Below are 23017 nucleotides of genomic sequence, written 5' to 3' on the forward strand. Positions count from 1 at the left end.
GTCTGGCTGTCCAGAGGAAACAAGAGCGTTTGAGTCTGGAGAATGAGACTGGCTGGTGCCATGGGAATGAACTCGGGGCCAGAGAGACTCTAGAGACCAACTACGGGGTGGGGTAGAGTCCACCCACTGCATAAGGCTGACACATGTGGCATCCAAACTGTCCCTTCCTCATCTCCTTATACTCGGTTTCCTTCTTTATGCCATCCTACTTGGCAGCGATTCTCTAGAACAGTTACCAACTATTCCTCTGCATCTGGGGAGTAATTGCACTCTCCAAAGTGGTCTCTGATTCCGGGAAAATTCTGGCTTCCGGGGTGGGGGGGTGCGTGCTGCCATCGACCGTGTGTCTAGTTAAGTGTGGTTAAACAGAACCCACTGGGGCTCTGGAGACGAAGCTCTTGTCTCATGCTGAGAACTAAAACCTGCAGCAACTGGAGAAGAATAGGAACAATTCGTCTGGGTCTCTAAGGGAAGATCACTGTGTCGCTGCGGAGCCGCCTGAGACGCGCGCTTCCCGCAGGCAGAGACGGACGCGCAGCGCCACCTGCTGGACGTTCCGAGCTGGGCACGCGTAGGCTCAGGCGCAGCGTTTACTTAACGGCCCGGTAGCGCTGTGGCCTTCAGACCGCTATGCCTGAGGGCACACGGTGACTTTTTTAAGGAGGACTCAGAGAGTTGTAAGCGCATCAGTTTCCAGCTGCTCGGATTCCACGGGGGCTCTCTCCCAGAACGTCAGCAGAGGAGCTGGCCGCTGGCCTCGGCCAGGCTTCCTGTTCCCAGGGGTTCAGTGCCAGGCATTGTTCTAAATGCTGTATGTTTATTAGCTCCGAAGGCTTTGCGTGCTCCGAACAAAGGGACCACTGGAAACACCGCACTGTATTCCCGGTGGACGCCTCCTTGATCGCGGACCCTGATACGGCGCATAGTTTGCGTTATTTCAAGGGGCAGGACCCAGAGAGTTCTCTACCTTCTGACAAGTGACACATATCCGAGTAAAAGGGCAAATTCTGTATTTTCCTGACGTTTATTCGGATTCACAGGAGAAACATTTGTACTGTCTCTTGCTGTCCTCCTTTCACGGCAAGAAGAACCGAGGAGCTCACCAGCCAATAACAGGCTCATCAGTAAAAGACTCTCAAGTACAGAAATGTTACATTTGACAAAATTCTGAGGGATGTGTAATCTAAAGAGAAAACAAACCATGTAAAGTTTAAAGGGGAGAGGTAATTTTATTTTAAAGTATTTACAGTATGTGAGAAATGACATCCCTTACAGCTGTCAAATTAATTAAAAAAATAATAATCCCAGAGTAGTCACTCCTTAAAGAATGTGGTAGTGGTACGAGTTTTGCCAAATGCTTTCGTTACTAGGCCAAGGAAAAATGAGCAGACGGGGTGAGGCTGAGGCCGCAGCAGGCAGGGCTGGGGGGTCCGCTTTCTCCACCAGCGCTGGGTCAGGGGCCTTAAACCCGAAAACGCTTCCGCTCTGGGTCCGGGTGCTGGGGGGCTTTGCAAACCAGGGACCAAAGCTCCTTCGAATGGAACGTGCGACCTCGCAGAACGTCCTTGTCCTTCCTGGAGTGGCAGGAACAGGCACGGGGCGGGGGGTGGGCGCAGCGGGGTCCCCAAAGCCGGGCACCCGGGGGCGGAGTGGGGGCCCCCCAGTTTCGGGCTTCAGAGCTGCACTGAAGGCGGCTTCTCAGACCACACCCCGGAGCGAGCGGGAAAGCACAACGCGAGGCCACCGCGCTGGCCAGGTGCTCCCAGACCTCGGGTCCCAGGAACCCGGGCCTGGCCCGGGGAACCCCGACCCCAACGCTCCGTCCCTCACTCCACCCAGCGTCGGGGAGGGGTGAAGTGCGGAGGGTGGGACGCGGCTACATCAGCCCTGTAGACGAGGCTGGGGATTGGTGGAAGGGGAGGGGCGGGGTGACACAGCCCTCTGGGTGAGGCCAGGGATTGGTGGAAGGGGAGGGCGGGGCGACACAGCCCTCTGCGCGAGCCCAGGGATTGGTGGAAGGGGAGGGCGGGACGACGTGGGCCCCTCTGAAGAGCCGAGGATTAGTGGGCGGGACGGGGGCGGGGCGACGCCGGCCCTCCGAACCTGGCCGGGATTGGTGGGCGGGATGGCGGCAGGGCGGGCCCGCGCCGGGGGCGTGGCCGTGGACACGTGGTGCGGAACCGGTGTCCGACCTGCTGCGGGTAAGCGGGGCTCCGCGGCTGGGCCTTCCCGGATGGGCGGCGCGAGCCGGGGAGCGGGACGGGCGGGAAGGGCTCCGGGGCAGCGGCGGGAGTCACGCCTGGTTCGCGGAGGATCCTGGGGCTCCGGGTCGCGGCCAGGCTGGAACAATGGAGCCCGGGTTGTGCCCGAGCGCGATCGGGGTCGGAGGCCCGGGACGGGGTTACCCCCGGGCGGCCCTGGGCAGCCAGGCCACCCGCCCGCAGCGCCTGGCCGGCCGGGTCCGAGAGGCGCCGGGACACGTGGGGCGCCCCTGGCCGGTGACCCAGGCTCGGCGATGCACTTCGCTCGGACCCGCCTGGCACTTCCTGGTGGGCACCCTGGCTGTGGGTGGGGTCGCCGGGAGCGGAGAGTGCTGGTCGGTCGCATGCCTTCCCGAGAGGCTGGCGGAGAACTCCAGCCTCCTCCGGCAGACCCCTTTCCCGGAGCCTTCGGTTGCTCTTGCTGGACAGACAGGCTCCAGGTTCGCAGGGCCCAGCACTGGGCTCCTCGCTGCCCGCGTGTGGGGCTGGGAGGTTGCCTGCAGGAGGAAGCGCCTGAGAGGAGACAAAGTCCCTTCGCCAGCTTGCTGGTCTGGGGCAGGTCACAAATTCCATCAGCCTCAATGTCCTTACCTGTAAAATGGAGGGGATACGGGGTCCGGCTGCAGGAAGGTCCTTGAGACCCTGGGCCTCACAGACGGGGCCACCAGTCTGGCCCCGCCCCCCCCCCCCCCCGCCAAAGTGAGATTCCGAGGTCATCCTAGTGTAGATTCAGTGTAAGGAGGCGGAGATCCTCGGGCCTGCTACTGATCCCTTGTCCCTAATGTTTGCAGGCAGGAGTGGAGGAAGAGACATTCACAGTATGTTTAGGGTGAAGTTCTATATTGGGCGAATTGGAGAATCTTACCCTTGTCTTAGTGGTTTGTACATAGACTTGAGGCCATGATTCAAGTATTTAATATATACCTGGAACTAACAAGGGACAAGGATCAGATACTCAGAAGTAACAGAGTGATGTGTGTGTGTGTGTGTTGCTGCATAGTTCCAGGAGCTTCACGTGATTTCTCCTTCCCTGCTCACTAGCCTCACTGTTGAAATTATGTTGCTTCCCAAGAACTTTAGATTTCAAAAGGGGAGTGAAGCTGTTTATTTATTTGAAAGGATAATATTTTCTTTCAGTCTATCCAACATATTGCTTTCACCTTAGGAAATGGGGTTCTTCAGGGCACATAAAAGTGGTTCCATTTAATGACTTTGGTACTAGCAGAGGTGAAACAGGAATAACCTGGAACTGTGAGTGGGAGAGAGAAAGTGGAACCTGACCTAACCTGTTTTGACCAAGTTAAGGTTAATAGGAAGTTGCTTTTAGCCCAGCCCTGATGGCTTTGCAGAGATAGCTGAACAGACTGTGGTCTCTGTCTACAGTACTTTGGTGGAAGGTGCAACTTAGATAATTATAGTTATACATCGCTTAAGGATGAGATACTTTCTAAGAAAATCACCAGGTGATTTCTTGCTTGTGCTAATATCCTAGAATGTACTTACACAAACCTAAGTGGTATAGCCTCCCACACACCTAGGCCATATGGTATATAGCATATTGCTCCTAGGCTACAAACCTGTACAGAATTTTCCGTACTGAGTACTGTGGGCATTTGTAACACAATAGTTGGTACTTGTGTATCTAAATGTATCTAAACACAGAAAAGGAGTTTTTCAGCTTCATTACAATCTTATGGGACCCCGTTTTAATAAGGTCCCTCTTTGATGGTTGATGGAAACATTGTTATTTGGCACATAACATTGTTATTCAGCACATAGTTTATCTTTGAATGACTTTAGCTAGAAGGCCATTGGTTAATCTGGCTACAAAGAACATAATATTAATGAGAAAATACCACAGTGAATTTGGGATTAGTTGTATTTAGTGAACCCAAATGAAAAGCACCCTGTGTAACATATTGTCCTGCTAAATAGAATTTCTTTTAAGATAAACAAGTAGCTTCCCTGTGTACATTTTTGGCGACAGGTGGATAAAAGTTTCGCCTTATTAGCACTCATAAAAGGCCTCTACAGTATTTGTGGACTCTGTCTCATTCGAGGCTCTTCCACATAAGTGCCTCGGCTGAGGCCATCTGAATTGGCTGGGAGATATGTAAATATTTCATCTCTGTTGCTGCAGTTTGACAAGTAAGTTGAGGGCACTTGAGAAGGAAGTAGTTTTATCTCCCACCCAAACAGAAATCACATTTGCTACTTGCAGTACCCTGTGATTTCATTACTCTGCGCAGCTCGAGTAACTTCTAAACAGCTGCCACACTGCGCCACAGTGGATAGTCACATCTCTGTTTAGAAGTCACTTTGGAATCCTATGCCAAGAAAAAGTGCTCTTTCCCTACAGAATGCTGAAGCACAGGCATTTATCTGGCATCATGCTCTGGAACTACGTCACTGAAGTAGGGTCTTGACGCTCCCGGCTGTGATTCTGAAACTCTTCACTTAGCTGCAGAACCGAATTTGCTGGAATTTGAGTAGCTGATCTCTTCTACACTGCTGCTGAAGTTTCAGTCTTGTCACTTGAAAGAATCCCAATTGTCTGTTGAAGAAGGGAGAGAGCACCAAGTTTGAAAGTCCCAATACCAGAACCATTTTTATTTCATATTCATTACAATTTTTAAAAATAGTCAAATAATTTGTTGTCACCTTTATTGTAAGATAGAACAGAAGTTGCTGGGTCTCAAGCATGAAAAACTGGATGTTAGAAAATGTGCTGGGCAGCTATGCAGTCGCTGGAAGTTCTCAGGTTCTCAGAGGTTTAGCTGCTGCCCTTGGATTGTTCCTGGCCCACAATCACCAACTTCCCTAAACCAAATCTGGCTTTCCTTGGGCTCTGTTGTCTGGCTTGTGGGTTTTATGGTAGAGGCAGGATGTGACATCTTACTTAGCTGGGATCCCTGAAGTGACTATGTGCTTCATAGTAATAGAAAGTGGAAAGTTCTCTGTGTGCTTTAAGAATTGAAAAAAAAAAAAATTTAAGTGCCAGTAAAACTCAAAAGTACCTACTTTTAGTTTCATTGGATTATCTTCAACTCAGGCCCTTCCTTCAGTTACCTGCCATTGGTCACACAGTTTTGTATAGATTTTCCTTCCAAGAAAAAAAGGGAAGCTCAATTTGAGTCTCCAGCTCATTCCCAGAGCTTTTGTCTCTAAAGCTGCTTTCACTTCCTGGGGCATCCTCGTGATGCTGATGTTGCAATGCTCGGGGGTGGAGTAGCACTTTATAGCTCAGCCTGTCCCTCCTAGAGGCAGAACTGACCTGTGGCTCTTCCAAGAATCTTCAAGATCTGTGCCTGGGGTCTGGTTGAAAGATGTCGGCCCTTACTACCCTGTTTAAGTACATCGATGAAAATCAGGATCACTACATTAAGGTAAGGGAATATTTCATTCTAGTAAATGTTAAATTTTGGCTCAGAGAACTTTCCAGAAGCTAATAATATGAATGATGGCATTTAAATCAAGTGTTAAAAGTGTTGCCTAGATAGCTGTTCCTCCACCTTCCCATCCCAGTGCAAGTTACACTTTTGGCTTTTGACAGAAAGTGTTAGTATATGTTTCTGAGAATAGCAAAGCTAATCCAAGATTTTGTTTAATCTCCATCTACAATTTCTTATGATAGGTAAGGTAAAAAACTAGTTTGCCTTTAGCATGTTATAAATGATTCAGTAATGTTATATATTAATCTGTTTGTTGACGTTAACTTAAAGAATTATGCTTTAAAGTTATTTTTAGTAGACACATTTCAGATGAAACCTTTAGAATTCTCATCCTAAAAGTTATACTTTGAGAACTTGGCCATTGTCAGGATGATAAATAACCAAATGACTGTGGCAACATTGGGTATTTTCTGTATCTTTCAGTTGTAATTTCTTTGCATTCAGATGCAAACTTAATTATGGACCTTTGTGTATTTTACATTCATTTTATCCTTAATGGTTAAAAATACACATTCTGACAGTTTTTCTTTCATGCTCTAGTTCTTGGTATGGAGTCAGTACAAGCAGTTTTTTAAATCTTAAGCAAAAAGCAAATGTGATGGGTCTGTTCCTCTCATCTGTTCAAAATGGAGCCATCACAGGCAGTAAATGAACTTTGTGTGCCGGAAATATGGCAAAATTATGAAAACCTTTCCTGCCTTAAGGAACACCTTTTCAGAATCCCTTTTTCCTTGTTATCCACAAACAGAAACTTGCAAAATGGGTGGCCATCCAGAGTGTGTCCGCGTGGCCCGAGAAGAGAGGCGAGATCAAGAGGATGATGGAAGTCGTGGCTGCAGACATCAAGCAGCTGGGCGGCTCCGTGGAGCTGGTGGACATCGGAAAACAAAAGGTACGAAGCCGGCATTCCTCGCATTGCAGAGCCACAGTCTGCCTGCAGGGTTGATCGGACTCCAAGTTCTGGAAAGAGCTTTTGTTTCAGATATCCTGCTCATCTTGAAAACAAACAGAAGAGGGCCTGATTTGGATCATAAGTTCAGTACATGATGGCTTCGGTTGGACTGGGGCAAAGGTTTTGTGATACTTATCATTTTTCTCCAGGAAGGAGATCTGTTGGCAGTTGCTCAAGAATAAGTTAATGTAACTGTCGTTCTTAGAGAACAGCTGAGATTCCCTTTCCAGAACTCAGTAAGCTTTCAAACTAGGAAGTTACACTTTACCCATGTCGATTTAAAAATAATAACGACCCCTCCCCCCCATCCACACAGCCTGCGACCCCAAGCATCACAATTGGTAGGACAGCACTTTTTCATAAGAGATATTTGTGGGGTGGTTGCTGGGGTCAGTTGCATTTTAAGGCAGGATTCTGACAGGTAAGAATGGTTGTTTTCTTCTTAATGTAAGTGAACCATTTCACTTCACGGTACATTATTCCACTATTTTAGTTTCAGATGATTTCAGCCCCATGTGAATTGCATGCTTCATGCCATATTTTCAAAGTTTGTAATATCCTTTCTTTTTTTTTTGAGACAGAGTCTCGCTCTGTTGCCTGGGCTAGAGTGCTGTGGCGTCAGCCTAGCTCACAGCAACCTCAAACTCCTGGGCTCAAGCGATCCTTCTGCCTCAGCCTCCTGAGTAGCTGGGACTACAGGCAGGTTTAGTTGTCCAGCTAATTTCTTTCTATTTTTTAGTAGAGACGGGGTCTCACTCTTGGTCAGGCTAGTCTCAAACTCCTGAGCTCAAACGATCCACCTGCCTTGGCCTCCCAGAGTGCTAGGATTACAGGCATGAGCTGCCGCCTTTTATATTACAGAGTGTGACAAGTTTTGGTTTATCTTGGTTCTCTTGCCTGATAATTTAGGCATCCAGTTGAAGTCACAGTCCTGGAATTTGGGGTGTGGATATTCAGCTCAGTGTGCTCATTTCATCAGTGCAAGAAACCCGTGGCCCCGGTGGGCTTTGCATCCACTGGGAGGAGCCCACAGTAATCTTGCAAAGCCAGGATTAAATTCCCAATCCAGTGCTGTTCGTTTGAGAATTTCCTCTGAAAGCAAATTTAATAGTTGACTTAAGATGTCTTATAGCTCTCCCTCCCTTTTTTCCTGATACATAAAAAAAAATCTAGGTGAGGTAAATAAGTTTTAGGAGTTGTTTCATCACAGTAGATAGATTTATTCCATTTATCACTGACATTACAGTGCAGTTCTAAGGAAAAGGCCTTCCATAAAAGACTAAAATCACTATTACACAATTTTGAAATATATAACACCACTTTCATCAAGGAATTGAAAGATGTCGTCACTGGTAGAAAAGTTCTGCAGAGAAGCTGCAGTGTGAGGTAGCGACACCTCTTCTCCTCTCTTCCCGAGTTCATTTGGCAACAGGGCTCCATTGTTCAGAGGGTGATGGTGACTTCAGGCGGGTGTGAGGGTGGAGTTGGGCGTCTCCACAGGGAAGTGCAGAAGCTGGAGTGTTTTCAGGCTTATGGAGGAAAGATGACGTTGGGAGTTTGAGGTCCTAGTGAATTTCAGAACAGTTTTACCTACGGGCCCAAAAATATTTCATTGGAGCTCTATAAAATAGAAATTTATTTACAGAGGATCTGATATTGTTTAAAAGTCAATTTCTTGCTCAGGCAAGCTGAGGTACAGCTGTGACCAATGAGGCCGTGTGTTTTCTGTGACCAGGACAGGGGTTTTTTAAGGAATAATTATTTTGTATCTGGTGGCTCCAGGCTGTCCTGGTAAGAATGGAGGCACAAACCCAGCCCGAGGGCAGTTTGTGTGGCTGAGGGACATCAGTCCGACTGCTGCACTGACAGTAGCTGTTGGATTGCAAGAGTTACTGAAATTACTGGAAAAACATCCTGTATTCTACAAGAATTCCAGCCACCTGCCGAGTTCCCTAACGTGCTTGCACAGTTGGAGCTTGGGAGCCCTGGAATTGGGGGAAGGACCCTGTGGCACCAGTGTGGCCCTGATCTGGGCGTCATTTTCAGTTTGCTGCTCATCTTACCTCTTAATTGTAAATTGTTAGTTTAACTGCATTATCAGTTTAGTTTGTGTGTTATGTTTATTAATGCCTATTTTCATGAACGGTATTTTTTAGTAACTAGACGAATGCACAGGGGGCTGATGTTCTAGTATGTGCAATCTCGTCCTGCAGCTAAAACAAAAGTGTGGGTGCTCACACCTTCCCCTGCCATTTGCTCGTGATACTTTGTAGCGATACTTTGTAGGTTTTTTCTGTTAGATCGTAGACACTGGTAGAGGACCTACATGGGCTGTAGGGTTTTTGCACAGCCTGAGTGGGCCGTGGTCTAAAGTAAAAGGTGGAGGCATCGACCTGAGGTAAAAGTTGGAAACGGCTTCAGATGGCTTTGCCTTTGCCAAGACGCAGAGAGAGTTCTGGGCCGCACACACATCCCCAGTCTCGAGGGCTTGTGACTGACGAGGCCTTTGGGACCAGTGCAGGAGGAGCACCAGCTACCACTGCCCCATTTAGTGTGGCTTCATGTGCATGATGGTAATCCACATACAGAACTGCAAAAACATATCTTCTGATTTAAGGCAGTAGTTGTTCTTCACCATCTTTTCAGGAAATAATGAACTAAGTTGCCAGGACCAGGCTCCATGCTTTGTTATATAAAGTTAAAGAAAAATCAGCCTTTAAAAATTTTGCAACTGCCCGTGGTCAGAAAATGTCACTGAGCTTATGTGCTCTGGATTACAGGAAAGTCAATTCTTATTAATTACTGACTGCATTGAACAACATGACCTTAAACTCTACAGTAGCAGTCGGTTGATGAGCGCAGATAGGAAAGCTCAAGGTATTTTAGTGTCTGCCAGGAATGCCGAGTGTCTTAAACAAAGGCTGTCCTTGGCGACGTTCCTCTCCCTCGCAGCTCCCCGACGGCTCGGAGATCCCCCTTCCTCCCATCCTGCTGGGCAAGCTGGGCTCCGACCCGCGGAAGAAGACGGTGTGTGTCTACGGCCACCTGGACGTGCAGCCCGCGGCGCTGGAGGACGGCTGGGACAGCGAGCCCTTCACCCTGGTGGAGCGGGACGGTGAGAGCTGTGTGTTACCGTCGGAAAGTCACCGACAGTCTCGGTGCTTTCTCTTCCCAGTACGGGTTGTTTTTAACGTGATCTAGAAATTGGGTTCCAGAAGTTTCTCTCGGGAGCCTCGAGGTTGAAACTTCAGAAACCTCCCTTTCTTGTGGAAAGGAGTCCTCATGGCCAGGGCCCAGGCCCCTCTTTATTGCCACCGCTTTCTCTCAGGACACACGTCCTGACTTGAGGCAGGGCAGTCCCCAAAAGCCTGCGGTCCAGCGCCTCCCCCGACCGGCAGCTGCCCCGGGGTGTGTCTCAGGACCAGCACCTGCCACCTGCCCGCCTGCCTGCCTGGGTCAGGGTGGCCACGTCACTGTTGCTCACAGCCAGTGCTTCCTCGAGGGCACCTGGTGAGGGACCCGAGTAGGCTGGCCCCTCTTCTCCCTGCCCCATTTGCTATGAAGGTCTTCTGCTTCCATTTCTGAGTGTTCACGTTTCTGTACGTGACAGTCTTTGACCTTCCTCTGTGCCCTGCCCCCTTGGGCGAAGTTCCCGACTCTCTCGTCAAACCCCTTGCAACTGGATCATCGGGTCTGTTCAGACCCTTCCTGGCTCAGTGCGATTCTGTTCGTTACTGTGCAGAATTGAAATGTGACTTTACTCAGAGCAACGAGTTTAATTCTGTACATTGTGCTCACCCCAGGGTGATGACTAACCGGAGTAACCGTGGGACTGGCCCTCCGTGGGCACTCGGGCACCTGTGCACCTGCACGGGTGTCAGGACCGGTCACACCACCTGGTCCTCTGTGAGGCCGGCCCTGGGCGTCCTCTCAGCCCCTCCCCAGCCCCACTCTCAGGGGACCCTGCACCGTCGATGGCCCTAGAGCAGCTCCTCACCGCAGAGCAGCTTCATGGCAAACATCCGGCCCCGTCGTGCTGCCCCCTCCTTGCCACAGAGCCCTGGGGCGGGGAAGCAGGCCAAGTTTGTCTCCCTGGCTGTGGCACCTCTGAGCCGGCGGGCACCGTGCCGCCACCACAGGTGTCAGTGTTTGTCACAGGGACGAGGATCTTTTTGAGGAGAGCTTTTGTATTTGATCTTGAGCTTTTGTGAAAAGTTAAGTTTAGTTTATAAAAGGAAATTGCTAAGGTAATGATGGCTTTGGCCTCATACTACTGTGGGGTGGGCCATGCTGAAGCTGCCTGACCTTTAAAGCAGCCTGAGCCTGAGGGTGCAAGGCTGGCCAGGACGGCGTGCGGCCCGGCGAGGTGTCGAGCTGAGCGCAGCGAGCCGTGTGCAGCCGCCTTCCTCGCCTGGCGCCACGGGGCTGACCCCGGGTCGTGTGGCAGAGGTGGGAGGAGGGTTTGAGCTCGTCTTCCGAGCTGTAGATCACGCTGTCGGCTTCCCAGCCCAGCGTCTGCCTCTGTGATGGTTCCAGAAGCAAGTGTGGAGGGGAATTATGGGGACCGATTGATTACTCTCATTGGAAGTGATATCAGATCCTCTAGTTTTCAAAGTGATAACAAAGAAAGAGAATAATAATAAATATTTTCCATTCTTTTTTTTGTTTTTGTTTTTTGAGACAGTCTCAGTCTGTTGCCCAGGCTAGAGTGCCGTGGCGTCAGCCTAGCTCACAGCAACCTGAAACTCCTGGGCTCAAGCGATCCTCCTGCCTCAGCCTCCTGAGTAGCTGGGACTACAGGCATGCACCACCGTGCCCGGCTAATTTTTTTCTATATATATTTTTAGCTGTCCAGATCATTTCTTTCTATTTTTTAGTAGAGACAGGGTCTCGCTCTTGCTCAGGCTGGTCTCAAACTCCTGAACTCAAACAATCCACCCGCCTCGGCCTCCCAGAGTGCCAGGATTACAGGCGTGAATTATTTTCTATTCTTTGTGGAATTAGTTGTCAAAGTTGGGGTGGGGTGAGATTTGTAGTTCCTTTTTGATAACGGTTTTAATAATGGTACAGTGTGTTTCCTGAGTGTGACCGGGCTCTCCGGCCCGAGCTGCTCACGGTCAGTGGTTTTAACCAACCAACCGGCTGGCAGTGATGTCCAAGTGCCGGCTGGCTGCCGCCACCACCACGGGAGAGGGGGGAGGTATCCACGTGACTTGCCTCTGCGATTACAGCAAATTCCAGCAAAAGCGTTGGCTGGAGACTCAGGGATCCCCCCCGGAAGGGAAGCCTCACTGGGGCCCCATGTGTGGTCGTGCTCGGCCGCTGTCGGATGTTCACCTGAGTTACGCTCCTTTCAATTACCTTGCGATCCTAACTTCATGAACTTGCTGGTTGCTGTCCTAGGCAAGCTGTATGGGAGAGGCTCCACCGATGACAAGGGGCCGGTGGCCGGCTGGGTGAACGCCCTGGAAGCTTACCAGAAGACAGGCCAGGTACGCCCCACGCCGAGTTGGGCCCGATTCACTGGCTCTGTGTGAGCAACACAAAGATGGGCACCTGTCCCCACAGCAGCTGGTCAGGACACTGCGTGGGAGAGCACTGGCCGCCCAAGCCCGAGTCCGCACAGCCGACTCAGACTTAAGATTATCCATTTGTTTTACAGCTTTAGGAAACATTAGAAGTTTAATTGTTTTATAGATGCTCAAAGGTCATAATATTGACGACTCAGGAAGGTTTTTGCCAGCGCGTGCAATGTGAATTTTCAGTCGCTGACTGTCCCTGTGAGGGTGGCCACCTGCCAGAATGTGACATGGGCTTTGTGGCATTGGACAGAGCCCTTACTCGCTCCGTGTGGTTTATGTCCTCCTAAAAACAAATTTTACTTTTAAAAATCTATTTCCTTAACCATGAAATATCTGCCCACTATTAAAAGTTGGCAAAATACAGAAAAGTGGAGAGAAAAACTTGCCTAAATCCTAACCCTTGAAAACGGTTAGGATTTTGTTATTTACCAAGATTTTCAGTTGGTATTAGCCTCATCGTGATCATGTTGTATAGACATTTTTTCATCTTGTTTTTATCTCATATCATGATAAAATAATAAGGTGAGATTTTTTGTCAAAGCCTGGGGTGTTTGCTCTGAGAAGGGTCTCGGACCCTATGGTCCATGGGTCATTTTACACAGCAGGGAAGTGTGGCCCAGAACCGCCCGCCCTGGCCTGGCTGTTCCCAGCTCTGCGTGGTGGGCACAGGAACTAGGACGCCCTCAGCCTCAGCTGTGGTGGAGGCCTTGGGGTCTGGGGAGACCCCTGGGTGGCTCAGAGGTGGCCGTGTGCAGGGCGGAGCCTCTCAGAGCAGCTCCACTTAGGCCCGTTGCACAGATCAAGGTCTTGTGAAAGGTTTCGTGTTGGGGCGGAAGAGGAGGAGGCGGGCAGGGAGGAAGCATCTAGAGAACAGTGCCCTCTGGGCGTGGCTTGGGACTTGAGTTCAAATTTAGGTCCTGCCATTCCTTAGCGTATGTGGCCTTTGGCGAGTTGCCAGCTCCATGAGCAACCTCATTTTCCCATCTCTGGTGGGAGCCCCAGAGGCTGCAGGTTGCCATGCAGCTCTCCAGGGAAAGCTGCGCTGCCCACGCGGAGCGCGGGGACACAGGTGTGTGGACGGCCCCCCGCCAGCACGGGCTAAGGCAGGCCAGTGCCAGGGAGGGGCCACCACCGGTGCACAGAGCAGGCTCTGCGGTCGATCTGGAGGAGGTCGGATATTTGCAATCCATAGTCCTGTGTGTTGTTTCTAGAAGGAAAGCACGGCAAAGCTGGGGACCTGCTCACGCCGCTTCTTGCCCACAGGAGGTTCCTGTCAACATCCGGTTCTGCCTGGAAGGCATGGAGGAGTCGGGCTCCGAGGGTCTGGATGAGCTGATCTTTGCACAGAAAGACAGATTCTTTAAAGACGTGGACTACATCTGCATCTCTGACAACTACTGGCTGGGGAAGAAGAAGCCGTGCATCACCTACGGCCTCAGGGGCATCTGCTACTTCTTCATCGAGGTACGGTGCTGTGTTTGGGGCTTCATTTCACACTCTGCCAACCTAAGTGTCCTTGTTCTTCCTCCCCCACGTAGGCAAGTCCCCAGGAGTCAGCCACACGCAAGGGGAAGCCCAGAGCCTGCTTAGCGCCCGGCTCTCGGCTTCTGTAGCCGCGGCAATGGCCAGGGAGGGTGGTGGCACTTCGGTGATCGGGACTTGGCCTCTCAGTGACGTCTGTCGGGACCTTGGTGTTTGTGATGTTGCCTCGGAGCCACTGAGAAGAGATTAAATGCTAGTCTCAGACGTACATGCACCGAGCATTTTAGAAACACTCCCTTTTAAAAGTTGAAATATTTGTACTTTCAAGCTTAAGCTCTGATCCCCTGACTGAGGGAACCTGAGGGCTGCGAGACACTGCAGGGGATAAAGGGAAACCGAGGCACTGGAGCACGGGAAAGGCTGGGCCTGGGCCAGACTCTGCCACTTGCTGGCTGGTGGTCACCCCCAGATGAGGGTGGGGTCCCACACCTGGGGCCGTGGATCCCGCACCCGGGGCCGTGGGTAAGTCAGAACCTGTCTGGAAGTGCTTTCTGGCCTGGCAGCGCTGCAGAGGGCTGCAGTTGCCACGCTGCACGTTCACTCTGGGCTTCATGGTGACCCTGCCCGATGCCCCGGTGCTGTGGGGAGCGCGTTCCCCTTCCCACGTGTGACACGGAGACGAGACGAGGCTCACAGCCATTGGCCACCTCGCCCTGGGTACATGACTCAAGGCGGTGGGGGGGAGATCCGAGCTCAGGTCCTTGGGCTCCGGACCCTGTCGGTGATTATTCGTGTTGGGTGTTGCCCCTCGGCACACAGATGCAGGGTCTTTGTGAAACTCCTGGCAGAGGCGCTGAGCAGTAGAGAGGTTGCCCTGCGCATACTTCACCCGGGCGAGAGTATCCAGTTTCCCCACGGTTCGCATAGCCAAGAGTGGTTTTGTTTCTGCCTAAGTTTTTTAATTTGGGAAAAGGCTTGCCTTGGTCCTTGAGGGAGCAAATTTGGATTTGGAAAATATTAGGTCTTATAAATGCTCTTTGTCCACTTTACTGTCACATGCTAAAACTAAGCTCACACTGAGCAGCCAGATAAAGCGGCCTTTGTCCCCACCCAGGTGGAGTGCAGCGACAAGGACCTCCACTCGGGGGTGTACGGGGGCTCGGTGCACGAGGCCATGACCGATCTCATCTCCCTGATGGGTAAGCCCAGGCCTGGCGTCGGGTCAGCGCCGTGGGGGTGGGGGGAGGCGCCCGGGCGTCCCCTCCAGGCTGTCTGTCGTCAGCATTGGGTCGTGTCCACCTTCTGCACGAAACAGCTTCTGCGAATTTCTGACCTTACCTCCCCCGACTCCCTCTAAGACCCCCCACCCCCGCTGCATCTTAGCACCTGACGCCTGGGACCCTCCCGGGCCGTCCCCACCCACTCAGCCTCCCCAGGTCCTGACTGGTCCCCCGAGTCACGTGACCCCATCCGTCCTGAGCTGTGTCATCTTCCACGTCCCCCGAGGGCATTTGCTTTGGCCTGTTTTACTTCACAACCACCCCGTCTGGGGCCCTCTGCTCCGCCGGCTCTTTGAGAGCACGAACCTCCCCCTCCCCTTCCCGGCATCCTCCTGCCATAGGCCACACGCCGCTCCGGCCTGCCCTGTGGCCGTGGCCCCGTGACGGCAGCGTCGTCTCTGGGGTCGGGGTCTGCTCTGTCCCACTCTCGGTTCTCCCCCCAGCGTGGGGGCCGCTTGTTTCCATGGAACATGCATGAAAACAATGCGGGCAGTGCGGCGGGTGTTGGAGCACACCTGTGTGGAGCCGGGGTGCTCGGCGTGTGTCCCGGTCTGTGACGGAGAGCGGTTTGGGGACCGCCTGCCCCCTGTCTCGTGTGTGAGGAAGGGAGTGACGCCGGCCCCCCACTGGCTGTGTGAGGCTGCGCCGAGGCCTGAGTGGCATCTCTCCCGAGCCCGACGTCCCCGGCCCGCGGCGGAAGGAGACGGTGCTTTTGTACCGCCTGTCGTGCACGCTGTAACCCCTGCCACTTCCCCAGGCTCCCTGGTAGACAGGAAGGGGAACATCCTCGTCCCCGGCATTAACGAGGCCGTGGCCACCGTGACGGAGGAGGAGCACTCGCTCTACGACCACATCGACTTCGACATGGAGGAGTTCGCCAAGGACGTGGGGGCCCAGACCCTCCTGCACGGCTGCAAGGTGTGGGCTTGGGGTGTGTCACATGCATCTGCCAGGCCTGTGTCACCTGTCCCATGCCCAGGGCGTCCCTGAGGAGAGGGGCTGGAATCTGGAGCACACCCGCGTCAGCAGACGGTACAGACATTCAGAAAGTAGGACGTGACCAGGGAGACCAGTGAGGCCGTTGCAGGCAGTGCGGGGAGCCTGGAACGCACGACACCTCAGGGAGGGTCCTCTGGGATAAGAAGAGCAGGTCACCACCAGCAGCCGAGTGGACAGTGACACTGTGGACCAGGGCGGGTTCGTCATGGGAGGGGCACCAGTCTAGGTAAGCTGGGTTCTGAGCAAACTTCTATTCCTCCTGCCCTTTTCCTTCAGGCTCATGTTTGCATCTAGGTAGGGTACGCTAGGGGCTGTACATTCCTTCCAGATGTCACTGAGCACCTTGGTTCACAAACAAGAAGTCCACAGGTTAGGTGGCTAAGTCCCAAGAACCTTCTGAAAGCCCCTTTAGGTGGCTGCATATACTCTCCTGCCTCTGGGACGCAATGGCCGTGTAGAAGGGTCACAGTGTCGGTCGTAGGCTCGGGAAACAGGCTGCCTCCTACCTGTGCCCGGGCCGTGGGGGATGGTGCCTGTCAGTGTTCACGGGGCCACACCAGGACTCGGGGGCAGGCTGGCTCTCCTCCCCTGTAGGAGCAAGCACCCCTTCTGTGCCCTGGGCTTGGGAGGGTCTGCACGTGTCCTCTGTTGCATCCCCTGGAGCGTCTGGCTCCGCAGGAGCTCTGATGTTGGTGGGACCGTGCCCCTCTGGGTCCCTCGGGCACTGTGTTCTCCAGCCTGAGGGGCTCCCTGTTGTGCTGGGGAAACCTGAGCTGTCCAGGCTGCTGTGAGCAGTGGGTGCCGCACCCGCAGCTGCTGAGACCTGGGCAGGGGCCTCCTTCGTGGTGTCGTAGCAGCTCCAGAGCACCTTTGGGGTGGGCTCTAAACAGCCCTGCCTGGGGGGGGGTCCGCGTGTCTGTACCTCCGGCCAGTGGGTGCCAGGACCCCAGGCCGGGCCCTGACTCTGCACAGCTGATGCCCTGCCAACGTTCCCGTCCCCCCGGTGAGCAGACGGGGCTGGCACCAAAAGCCTAAGCTGCTCCCGACCCCCTGCTGTTTTCCTGCAGAAAGACATCCTCATGCACCGGTGGCGGTACCCGTCCCTGTCCCTCCATGGCATCGAAGGCGCCTTCTCCGGGGCAGGGGCCAAGACCGTGATTCCCAGGAAAGTGATCGGCAAGTTCTCCATCAGGCTCGTGCCCAACATGACTCCCGAAGTCGTCAGTGAGCAGGCAAGTGGGGGCACGGGGACTCGGGCTGGGGGCCGAGGGCTACGTCAGAGACGTAGGTGACAAGAGGCTTTTACTAGGACAAAAGCCCAGACCTCACACATCCCACTGCTTGGCTCTTGCCGGCTCCGTGATCACCACGGTAAGCAGTTCAGAAACTTACCGGAAATGAGGGCCACGTAATCAGCATCGCGTGTGAGTGACCTTTGCTACTGCCGAGGCCTGCCACATCTGACCTCTGCCCTCACCTCGCTCCAAGGCTCCAAGTCAAATGCCGTTTTGGGCCAAATATGTTCTGGTCAGAGTGGAGGGGAGCTGCCTCTCCACGTGGTGACAGGCAGGGCGGAGGGGGACTCGCGGCTGTAGGTTGTCACCCTCGTCCGGGAAGATTCCGGAAGAGACGGATGTGCGTCTTCCCCGTCGGGGACAGGCGGGGGCGCCGCTCTCCACGCTGAAGGTTGAGGTCTCGCCGGGAGCAGGTGTCCCCGGGTCGGCCCGCTCCGTCTCAGGGCTGGATGAAACCGCGTCTGTGGCCGTTTTCATAAAGTGTCTCCGTCAGCTCGGGCTGCCGTAGTGAAAGCCGCAGACTGGTGGCTTCGGTGACAGAAATGTGTTTCTCAGAGCTTGGGAAAGGCAAGTGGGGGCCTCGCCTTCCTGGCCGTGGACAGCTGCCTCCTGGCGCGTCCCCCGGGGCGGAAGAGAGAGTCCCCCCAGGGCGGGGGAGAGTGTCCCGGGGCGGAGAGCGAGCGCCCCACTGTCCCTCCTGGTCAGGACGCTCATCCTTCCGACCTCATCTAACCCTCGCGGACTACAGAAAGAAAGGCGAGCTTTCAAAGAACGGAAGCCGGTCTTACTCCGACGGCTGCGGACCCTAGACAGGGGCGACAGCCCTTTCTCAGGGCGCTTCTCTCAGTCCGCAGCGGCGTTCAGGCTCCGGCTGGGCGCGGTGGCCCCAGGAAACCACGTCGGACGCTCTGGACGCGCCGGCGGCAGAGCCGCATCTGGCTACGGGCGACAGGGGCGCGGTCACTGCCCGGGCGACAGGGGTGCGGTCACCGCCGTCAGACGTTATCTGCCTGCAGGAAAAGGCAAAGACCGGGGTTTGTCTCTTAACGAGCATAGTGACTCAGGCAGGAGACGGGGCCGTGCGCTCTGTCCTGCTCTGCCCCGTTTTGTCCTCGCGGCGTCTTTCTGGAGAGCTCACGGGGTCGCCGAGTCTCGGGCTTGTGAAACTATGTGGCCAGCAGAACGGAGCAAACGCGGCTGCTGACGGTGGCAACTGTGTCTCATACCTTAATTATCTAATACTTCCATGGACGCCTGTCTCCAAATATGATAATATTGGGGGTTAAGGCTTCAATATATGAATTTTAGGGGAACACAAACACTATCCTTAACGTAAAGCAAGGCAGGACACATTATTTTTAAACTTAATTTCTTTTCTTTTTTTTGTTTTTTGTTTTTAAAAGGCATCTTGGGCTGGTCCGATGGTAGTGGGTTATCAGAACTTATTAACATTAGTGTCACTAAAGTTGGTATTCAACCCCCCACTGCTAAATTTGACTGGCTTTTAAAAAATAAAAAATAAAATAAAATAAATAAAAAATAAATTTAAAAAGGCTTCTTGGGAAGATAAACTTAATTTAAATATTATCATTTGGAATATCTTTGTAAAGGGTGAATTGCCTGAGATTAAAACATTGCCCTTTACCTTCAAATAACTGGATTTTGTTTCTTCCCCTTTTCATTATTACAGTTCTGCAGATCAGCATTAGGCAGTAGAAGGTGAGGCTCACGGCAGGCCCATCACAGGCTCGTTGCTGTGCAGTCGTAGGCCTGTCACAGGCTCCTGGCTGCAGACACATCGTCACACACTCGTCGCAGACTTGTTTTCTACCCATCGTAGACCACCAGCATGGGATCCAATGCCAAGCTTGTAAAACACCGTGTGTCTCTTCTGTCTGTGGTTTAGGTTACAAGCTACCTGACCAAGAAGTTTGCGGAACTACACAGCCCCAACAAGTTCAAGGTGTACATGGGCCACGGTGGGAAGCCCTGGGTATCCGACTTCAACCATCCTCATTATGTGGCTGGGAGGAGAGCCCTGAAAACAGGTTGGACACTCTGCCTGGGGACACGTGTCAGGGCCCCTAGCATGTCTGATAGGACTCTGCTGTGCATAGCTATGTCAGCAATACTCTGGTATCATCGGCATGTGGGCTCGTGGCTGTGTCAGTGACACTGTTGTATCATGTGGGCCCGTGGCTGTGTCAGTGACACTGTTGTATGACATAAGCTCATGGCTGTGTCAGTGACACTGTTGTATGACATAAGCTCATGGCTGTGTCAGTGACACTGTTGTATCATATGGGCCCGTGGCTGTGTCAGTGACACTGTTGTATCATATGAGCTCATGGCTGTGTCAGTGACACTGTTGTATCATATGGGCTCGTGGCTGTTTCAGTGACACTGTTGTATCATATGGGCTCGTGGCTGTGTCAGTGACACTGTTGTATGATATGGGCTCGTGGCTGTGTCAGTGACACTGTTGTATGATATGGGCTCGTGGCTGTTTCAGTGACACTGTTGTATCATATGAGCTCATGGCTGTGTCAGTGACACTGTTGTATGATATGGGCTCATGGCTGTGTCAGTGACACTGTTGTATGATATGAGCTCATGGCTGTGTCAGTGACACTGTTGTATGATATGAGCTCATGGCTGTGTCAGTGACACTGTTGTATGATATGAGCTCATGGCTGTGTCAGTGACACTGTTGTATGATATGAGCTCATGGCTGTGTCAGTGACACTGTTGTATGATATGGGCTCATGGCTGTGTCAGTGACACTGTTGTATGATATGGGCTCATGGCTGTGTCAGTGACACTGTTGTATGATATGGGCTCATGGCTGTGTCAGTGACACTGTTGTATGATATGGGCTCATGGCTGTGTCAGTGACACTGTTGTATCATATGAGCTCGTGGCTGTGTCAGTGACACTGTTGTATCATATGGGCCCGTGGCTGTGTCAGTGACACTGTTGTATCATATGAGCTCATGGCTGTGTCAGTGACACTGTTGTATCATATGGGCTCGTGGCTGTTTCAGTGACACTGTTGTATGATATGGGCTCATGGCTGTGTCAGTGACACTGTTATATGATATGGGCTCATGGCTGTGTCAGTGACACTATTGTATGATATGAGCTCATGGCTGTGTCAGTGACACTGTTGTATGATATGAGCTCATGGCTGTGTCAGTGGCACCGTAGTGCTGCAGGGCTCACAGTTAAGTCGCATCAGGAGAGCCAGCGTGTGGGGTGGACCTGCCACCAGCCAACTCAAGCGCAGTTGCTGAGCGGTGGCTCCGTGACGGATCCCCAGACTCGAGGCCCCACAGTTCACCTACTCTTTTATTGCATTTCTCCCAGTTTTTGGTGTTGAACCAGACTTGACCAGGGAAGGCGGCAGTATTCCTGTGACCCTGACCTTTCAGGAGGCCACAGGCAAGAATGTCATGCTGTTGCCTGTGGGGTCAGCGGACGACGGTGCTCACTCCCAGAATGAAAAGCTCAACAGGTGAGACGTGGGCGCCTGGGGCCTGAGCCCAGGTCGGCTCCTGCGCGGCTGCCCCTCCGCCCCGGCCCCGCTCGGCCTACGTGCGCTGCTGCCGGGAGGAGCGGGTGGGAAGGGTGCGGGCCTCGGGTGGGCGGTTCGTGGAAACAAGGTTCAGGCGGGGTTCTGTGCTTATATTCACCTGCCGCTCAGCAAACCCTCCCTGCTTTTCCTTTCTGAAAAGTCATAGTGCCATTGCTAACTGCATATGCTGCCACTTGTACACCTTCCTGACTGGGGCAGATGTGTTGGGGACTCTTTGCATGCACAGGGACAGGGACAGCATTTGAGACAGGCAGGCAGGGGACCCACAGAGCATTCAGGGAGAGGCATCTGGTTCCAGAAGACGAGGGCCCATCTTGGGGTAACCGAGGCAGACAGTGGGGACTGAGGCAGCGGCAGAGCCCCTGTGGAGGAGGCCGGAGAGATGGACGTGGTCACGAGGATGTGGGTGGAGGTCTGGTCTTCAAGGACAGGTGCACAGTGGGGGCCGAGACCAAGGCATGACACCTGCCATGCTGACCCGTAAGGGCTGACCCCTTACGTCCCCTCAGACCGGGGCCGGGGCTGGTCCCTGGGGCGGGCAGTCACACTGAACCTGCACCTGAGAGTCATGCGGCCGAATTCCGCAGGCAGGCAGGACTCGGGCCCACCAAGCCAGGCTGGGGGGCGACCCCAGAAATAACCCCATGTGCGCCTGGGCACGGAGGAGTCACCGTGCGCCTGGGTGTTGGCGGTGCTCGACGCCGGCCCACTCGGTGATGTGTTCTTCTCCGTTAGGCACAACTACATAGAAGGAACCAAGATGCTGGCGGCGTACCTGTATGAGGTGTCTCAGCTGAAGGACTGAGGCCAGTCCCCATGGAGCGCCGCCTCCGACCGGAGCCCTGCCCGCGCCCTCCCCCGACCTGCTCGGGAGAGCGGACTCCCCTCCCCTCCCCCGCCTGTCAGGCCGCAGATGCCTCCAAGAGCAGACGCCAGTGTGTCCAGCTGCCCCGCGGGCGGAGCTCCCTGCACCGGCAGTTAGAAACGGTCGGTCCTGGGGGTTATCGGGGACCTGGCAACAGCTGCGTCGCCCAGGCAGGGTCTCAGAGTGGTCGATATGACGTGACCTCCAGAAAACAGCCCAGCTCCAAAGGCACAAGTTCTTCTGTGGAAAGTTCTGATTGTCATCGAGTGGGACAAACAGAGGACTTGACGCCTCTGTCTCAGGTGGTGCACACCTGGAATCTTCGGGAAGGAAATGAGGAGAGAAGTGACCCCCGACTGTCTGGGGTCCTGCCCTTGTCTCAGGACCTTGACCACGGCTGGCATTTCCCCTTTTCTCTTTACTGGGCTCCCGCCAAACCCAGCCTAACTGGAAGGATCGTCTTGTCTTGTCTGTGCTGCTGAATAAAGGTAGAAATGAAGCCTCCAAAAGGTCGCTGCGTCTCACTCGCTCCTGGAGTCTGTTACTTGTCAGCTCATGGTGGGGGTGGCGGGGCGTGGCAGTCAGGGGTCCAGAACAAGACTCGCGTCTTTCTGAGCAAGCACATTTCCTCCCCAGCCCTGGACATGGGGGGACTCGCCAATCACCCGAGTGTTCAGAGGAGCGTCCCTGTCCCTGTCCCTGTCCCCGCTCATCCCTTACTGCTGCTGAGCTGCAGGAAGTCCAGCTGGTTTAGACAAAATAAAGGGTTGGTTGGCCCAGCTGATACCAAAGAGCCGAGTATGCACAACGGGAGGAACCAGGGCAGCCTGGAGCGTAGGTGATTCCAGGGTGGGGGCAGGGAAAATGCAAGGTGCGCCCGGAGCACCTTGAGGCAGGAAGTGAGGATGTGCTCTCAGAAGCCTGGGGCCACGGGGGCCATGTCTAAGGCCTCCAGAGCCAACCTGGAAGAACTTGCAATGGCCAAAGGGGGCAATTTGAGCAAGAAAATAACAATAGCACTAGATTGTGACCCACAGAATGCACAGCTGCCCGTGAGCCGGTGCCGGCACAGATGAGCGAGCGAGGGGGTGAGGAGGGACAGGGCCTCCTTGGGGAGAAAGTCCACCAGTGCAGAAGGAAGGAGGGACACGGAAAATCATCATCAGAACACCACATTGCTGCAGGCAAGATCCCTGATGTACACTAACATTAGTGGGCAAAAGTTTAAGAAACAGGACCCTTGCCTAGTTTGAG

General features: G+C 53.3%; 2 protein-coding genes across 2 annotated transcripts; one reads left to right on the plus strand and one right to left on the minus strand.

Moving 5' to 3' along the window:
* Positions 1-2041: 2041 nt before the first annotated feature.
* LOC123621738 (translation initiation factor IF-2-like) lies at positions 2042-3687 on the minus strand. Its single transcript, XM_045527635.1, has 3 exons — positions 3648-3687; positions 2853-2903; positions 2042-2758 (listed from the first exon to the last, which is right to left on the minus strand). The coding sequence occupies exons 1-3, from the start codon at positions 3685-3687 to the stop codon at positions 2061-2063; spliced, it is 789 nt and encodes a 262-aa protein (XP_045383591.1). The 3' UTR covers positions 2042-2060.
* Positions 2144-22272, plus strand: CNDP2 (carnosine dipeptidase 2). Its single transcript, XM_045527832.1, has 12 exons — positions 2144-2201; positions 5525-5647; positions 6462-6605; positions 9618-9780; positions 12069-12157; positions 13511-13711; positions 14844-14928; positions 15767-15927; positions 17076-17240; positions 19210-19351; positions 20670-20817; positions 21634-22272. Exons 2-12 carry the CDS (start codon positions 5588-5590, stop codon positions 21701-21703), a joined length of 1428 nt encoding a protein of 475 aa, XP_045383788.1. The 5' UTR covers positions 2144-2201; positions 5525-5587; the 3' UTR covers positions 21704-22272.
* Positions 22273-23017: the final 745 nt, after the last annotated feature.

The sequence above is a fragment of the Lemur catta genome, chromosome 16, assembly GCF_020740605.2.
Source record: "Lemur catta isolate mLemCat1 chromosome 16, mLemCat1.pri, whole genome shotgun sequence".
NCBI classification, from domain to species: domain Eukaryota; kingdom Metazoa; phylum Chordata; class Mammalia; order Primates; family Lemuridae; genus Lemur; species Lemur catta.

What these genes read in the sequence shown, in the direction of transcription:
- CNDP2 (XM_045527832.1), top strand. Translation starts at nt 5,588, where the DNA reads ATGTCGGCCCTTACTACCCTGTTTAAGTACATCGATGAAAATCAGGAT. An exon ending in ATCAGGATCACTACATTAAG is followed by an intron (nt 5,648 to 6,461) that starts GTAAGGGAATAT and finishes ATCCACAAACAG; the next exon opens with AAACTTGCAAAATGGGTGGC. An exon ending in TGGACATCGGAAAACAAAAG is followed by an intron (nt 6,606 to 9,617) that starts GTACGAAGCCGG and finishes TCTCCCTCGCAG; the next exon opens with CTCCCCGACGGCTCGGAGAT.
- LOC123621738 (XM_045527635.1), bottom strand. Translation starts at nt 3,687, where the DNA reads ATGTATAACTATAATTATCTAAGTTGCACCTTCCACCAAA. An exon ending in AAGTTGCACCTTCCACCAAA is followed by an intron (nt 2,904 to 3,647) that starts GTACTGTAGACA and finishes TGTGAGGCCCAG; the next exon opens with GGTCTCAAGGACCTTCCTGC. An exon ending in GTATCCCCTCCATTTTACAG is followed by an intron (nt 2,759 to 2,852) that starts GTAAGGACATTG and finishes TTCCTCCTGCAG; the next exon opens with GCAACCTCCCAGCCCCACAC.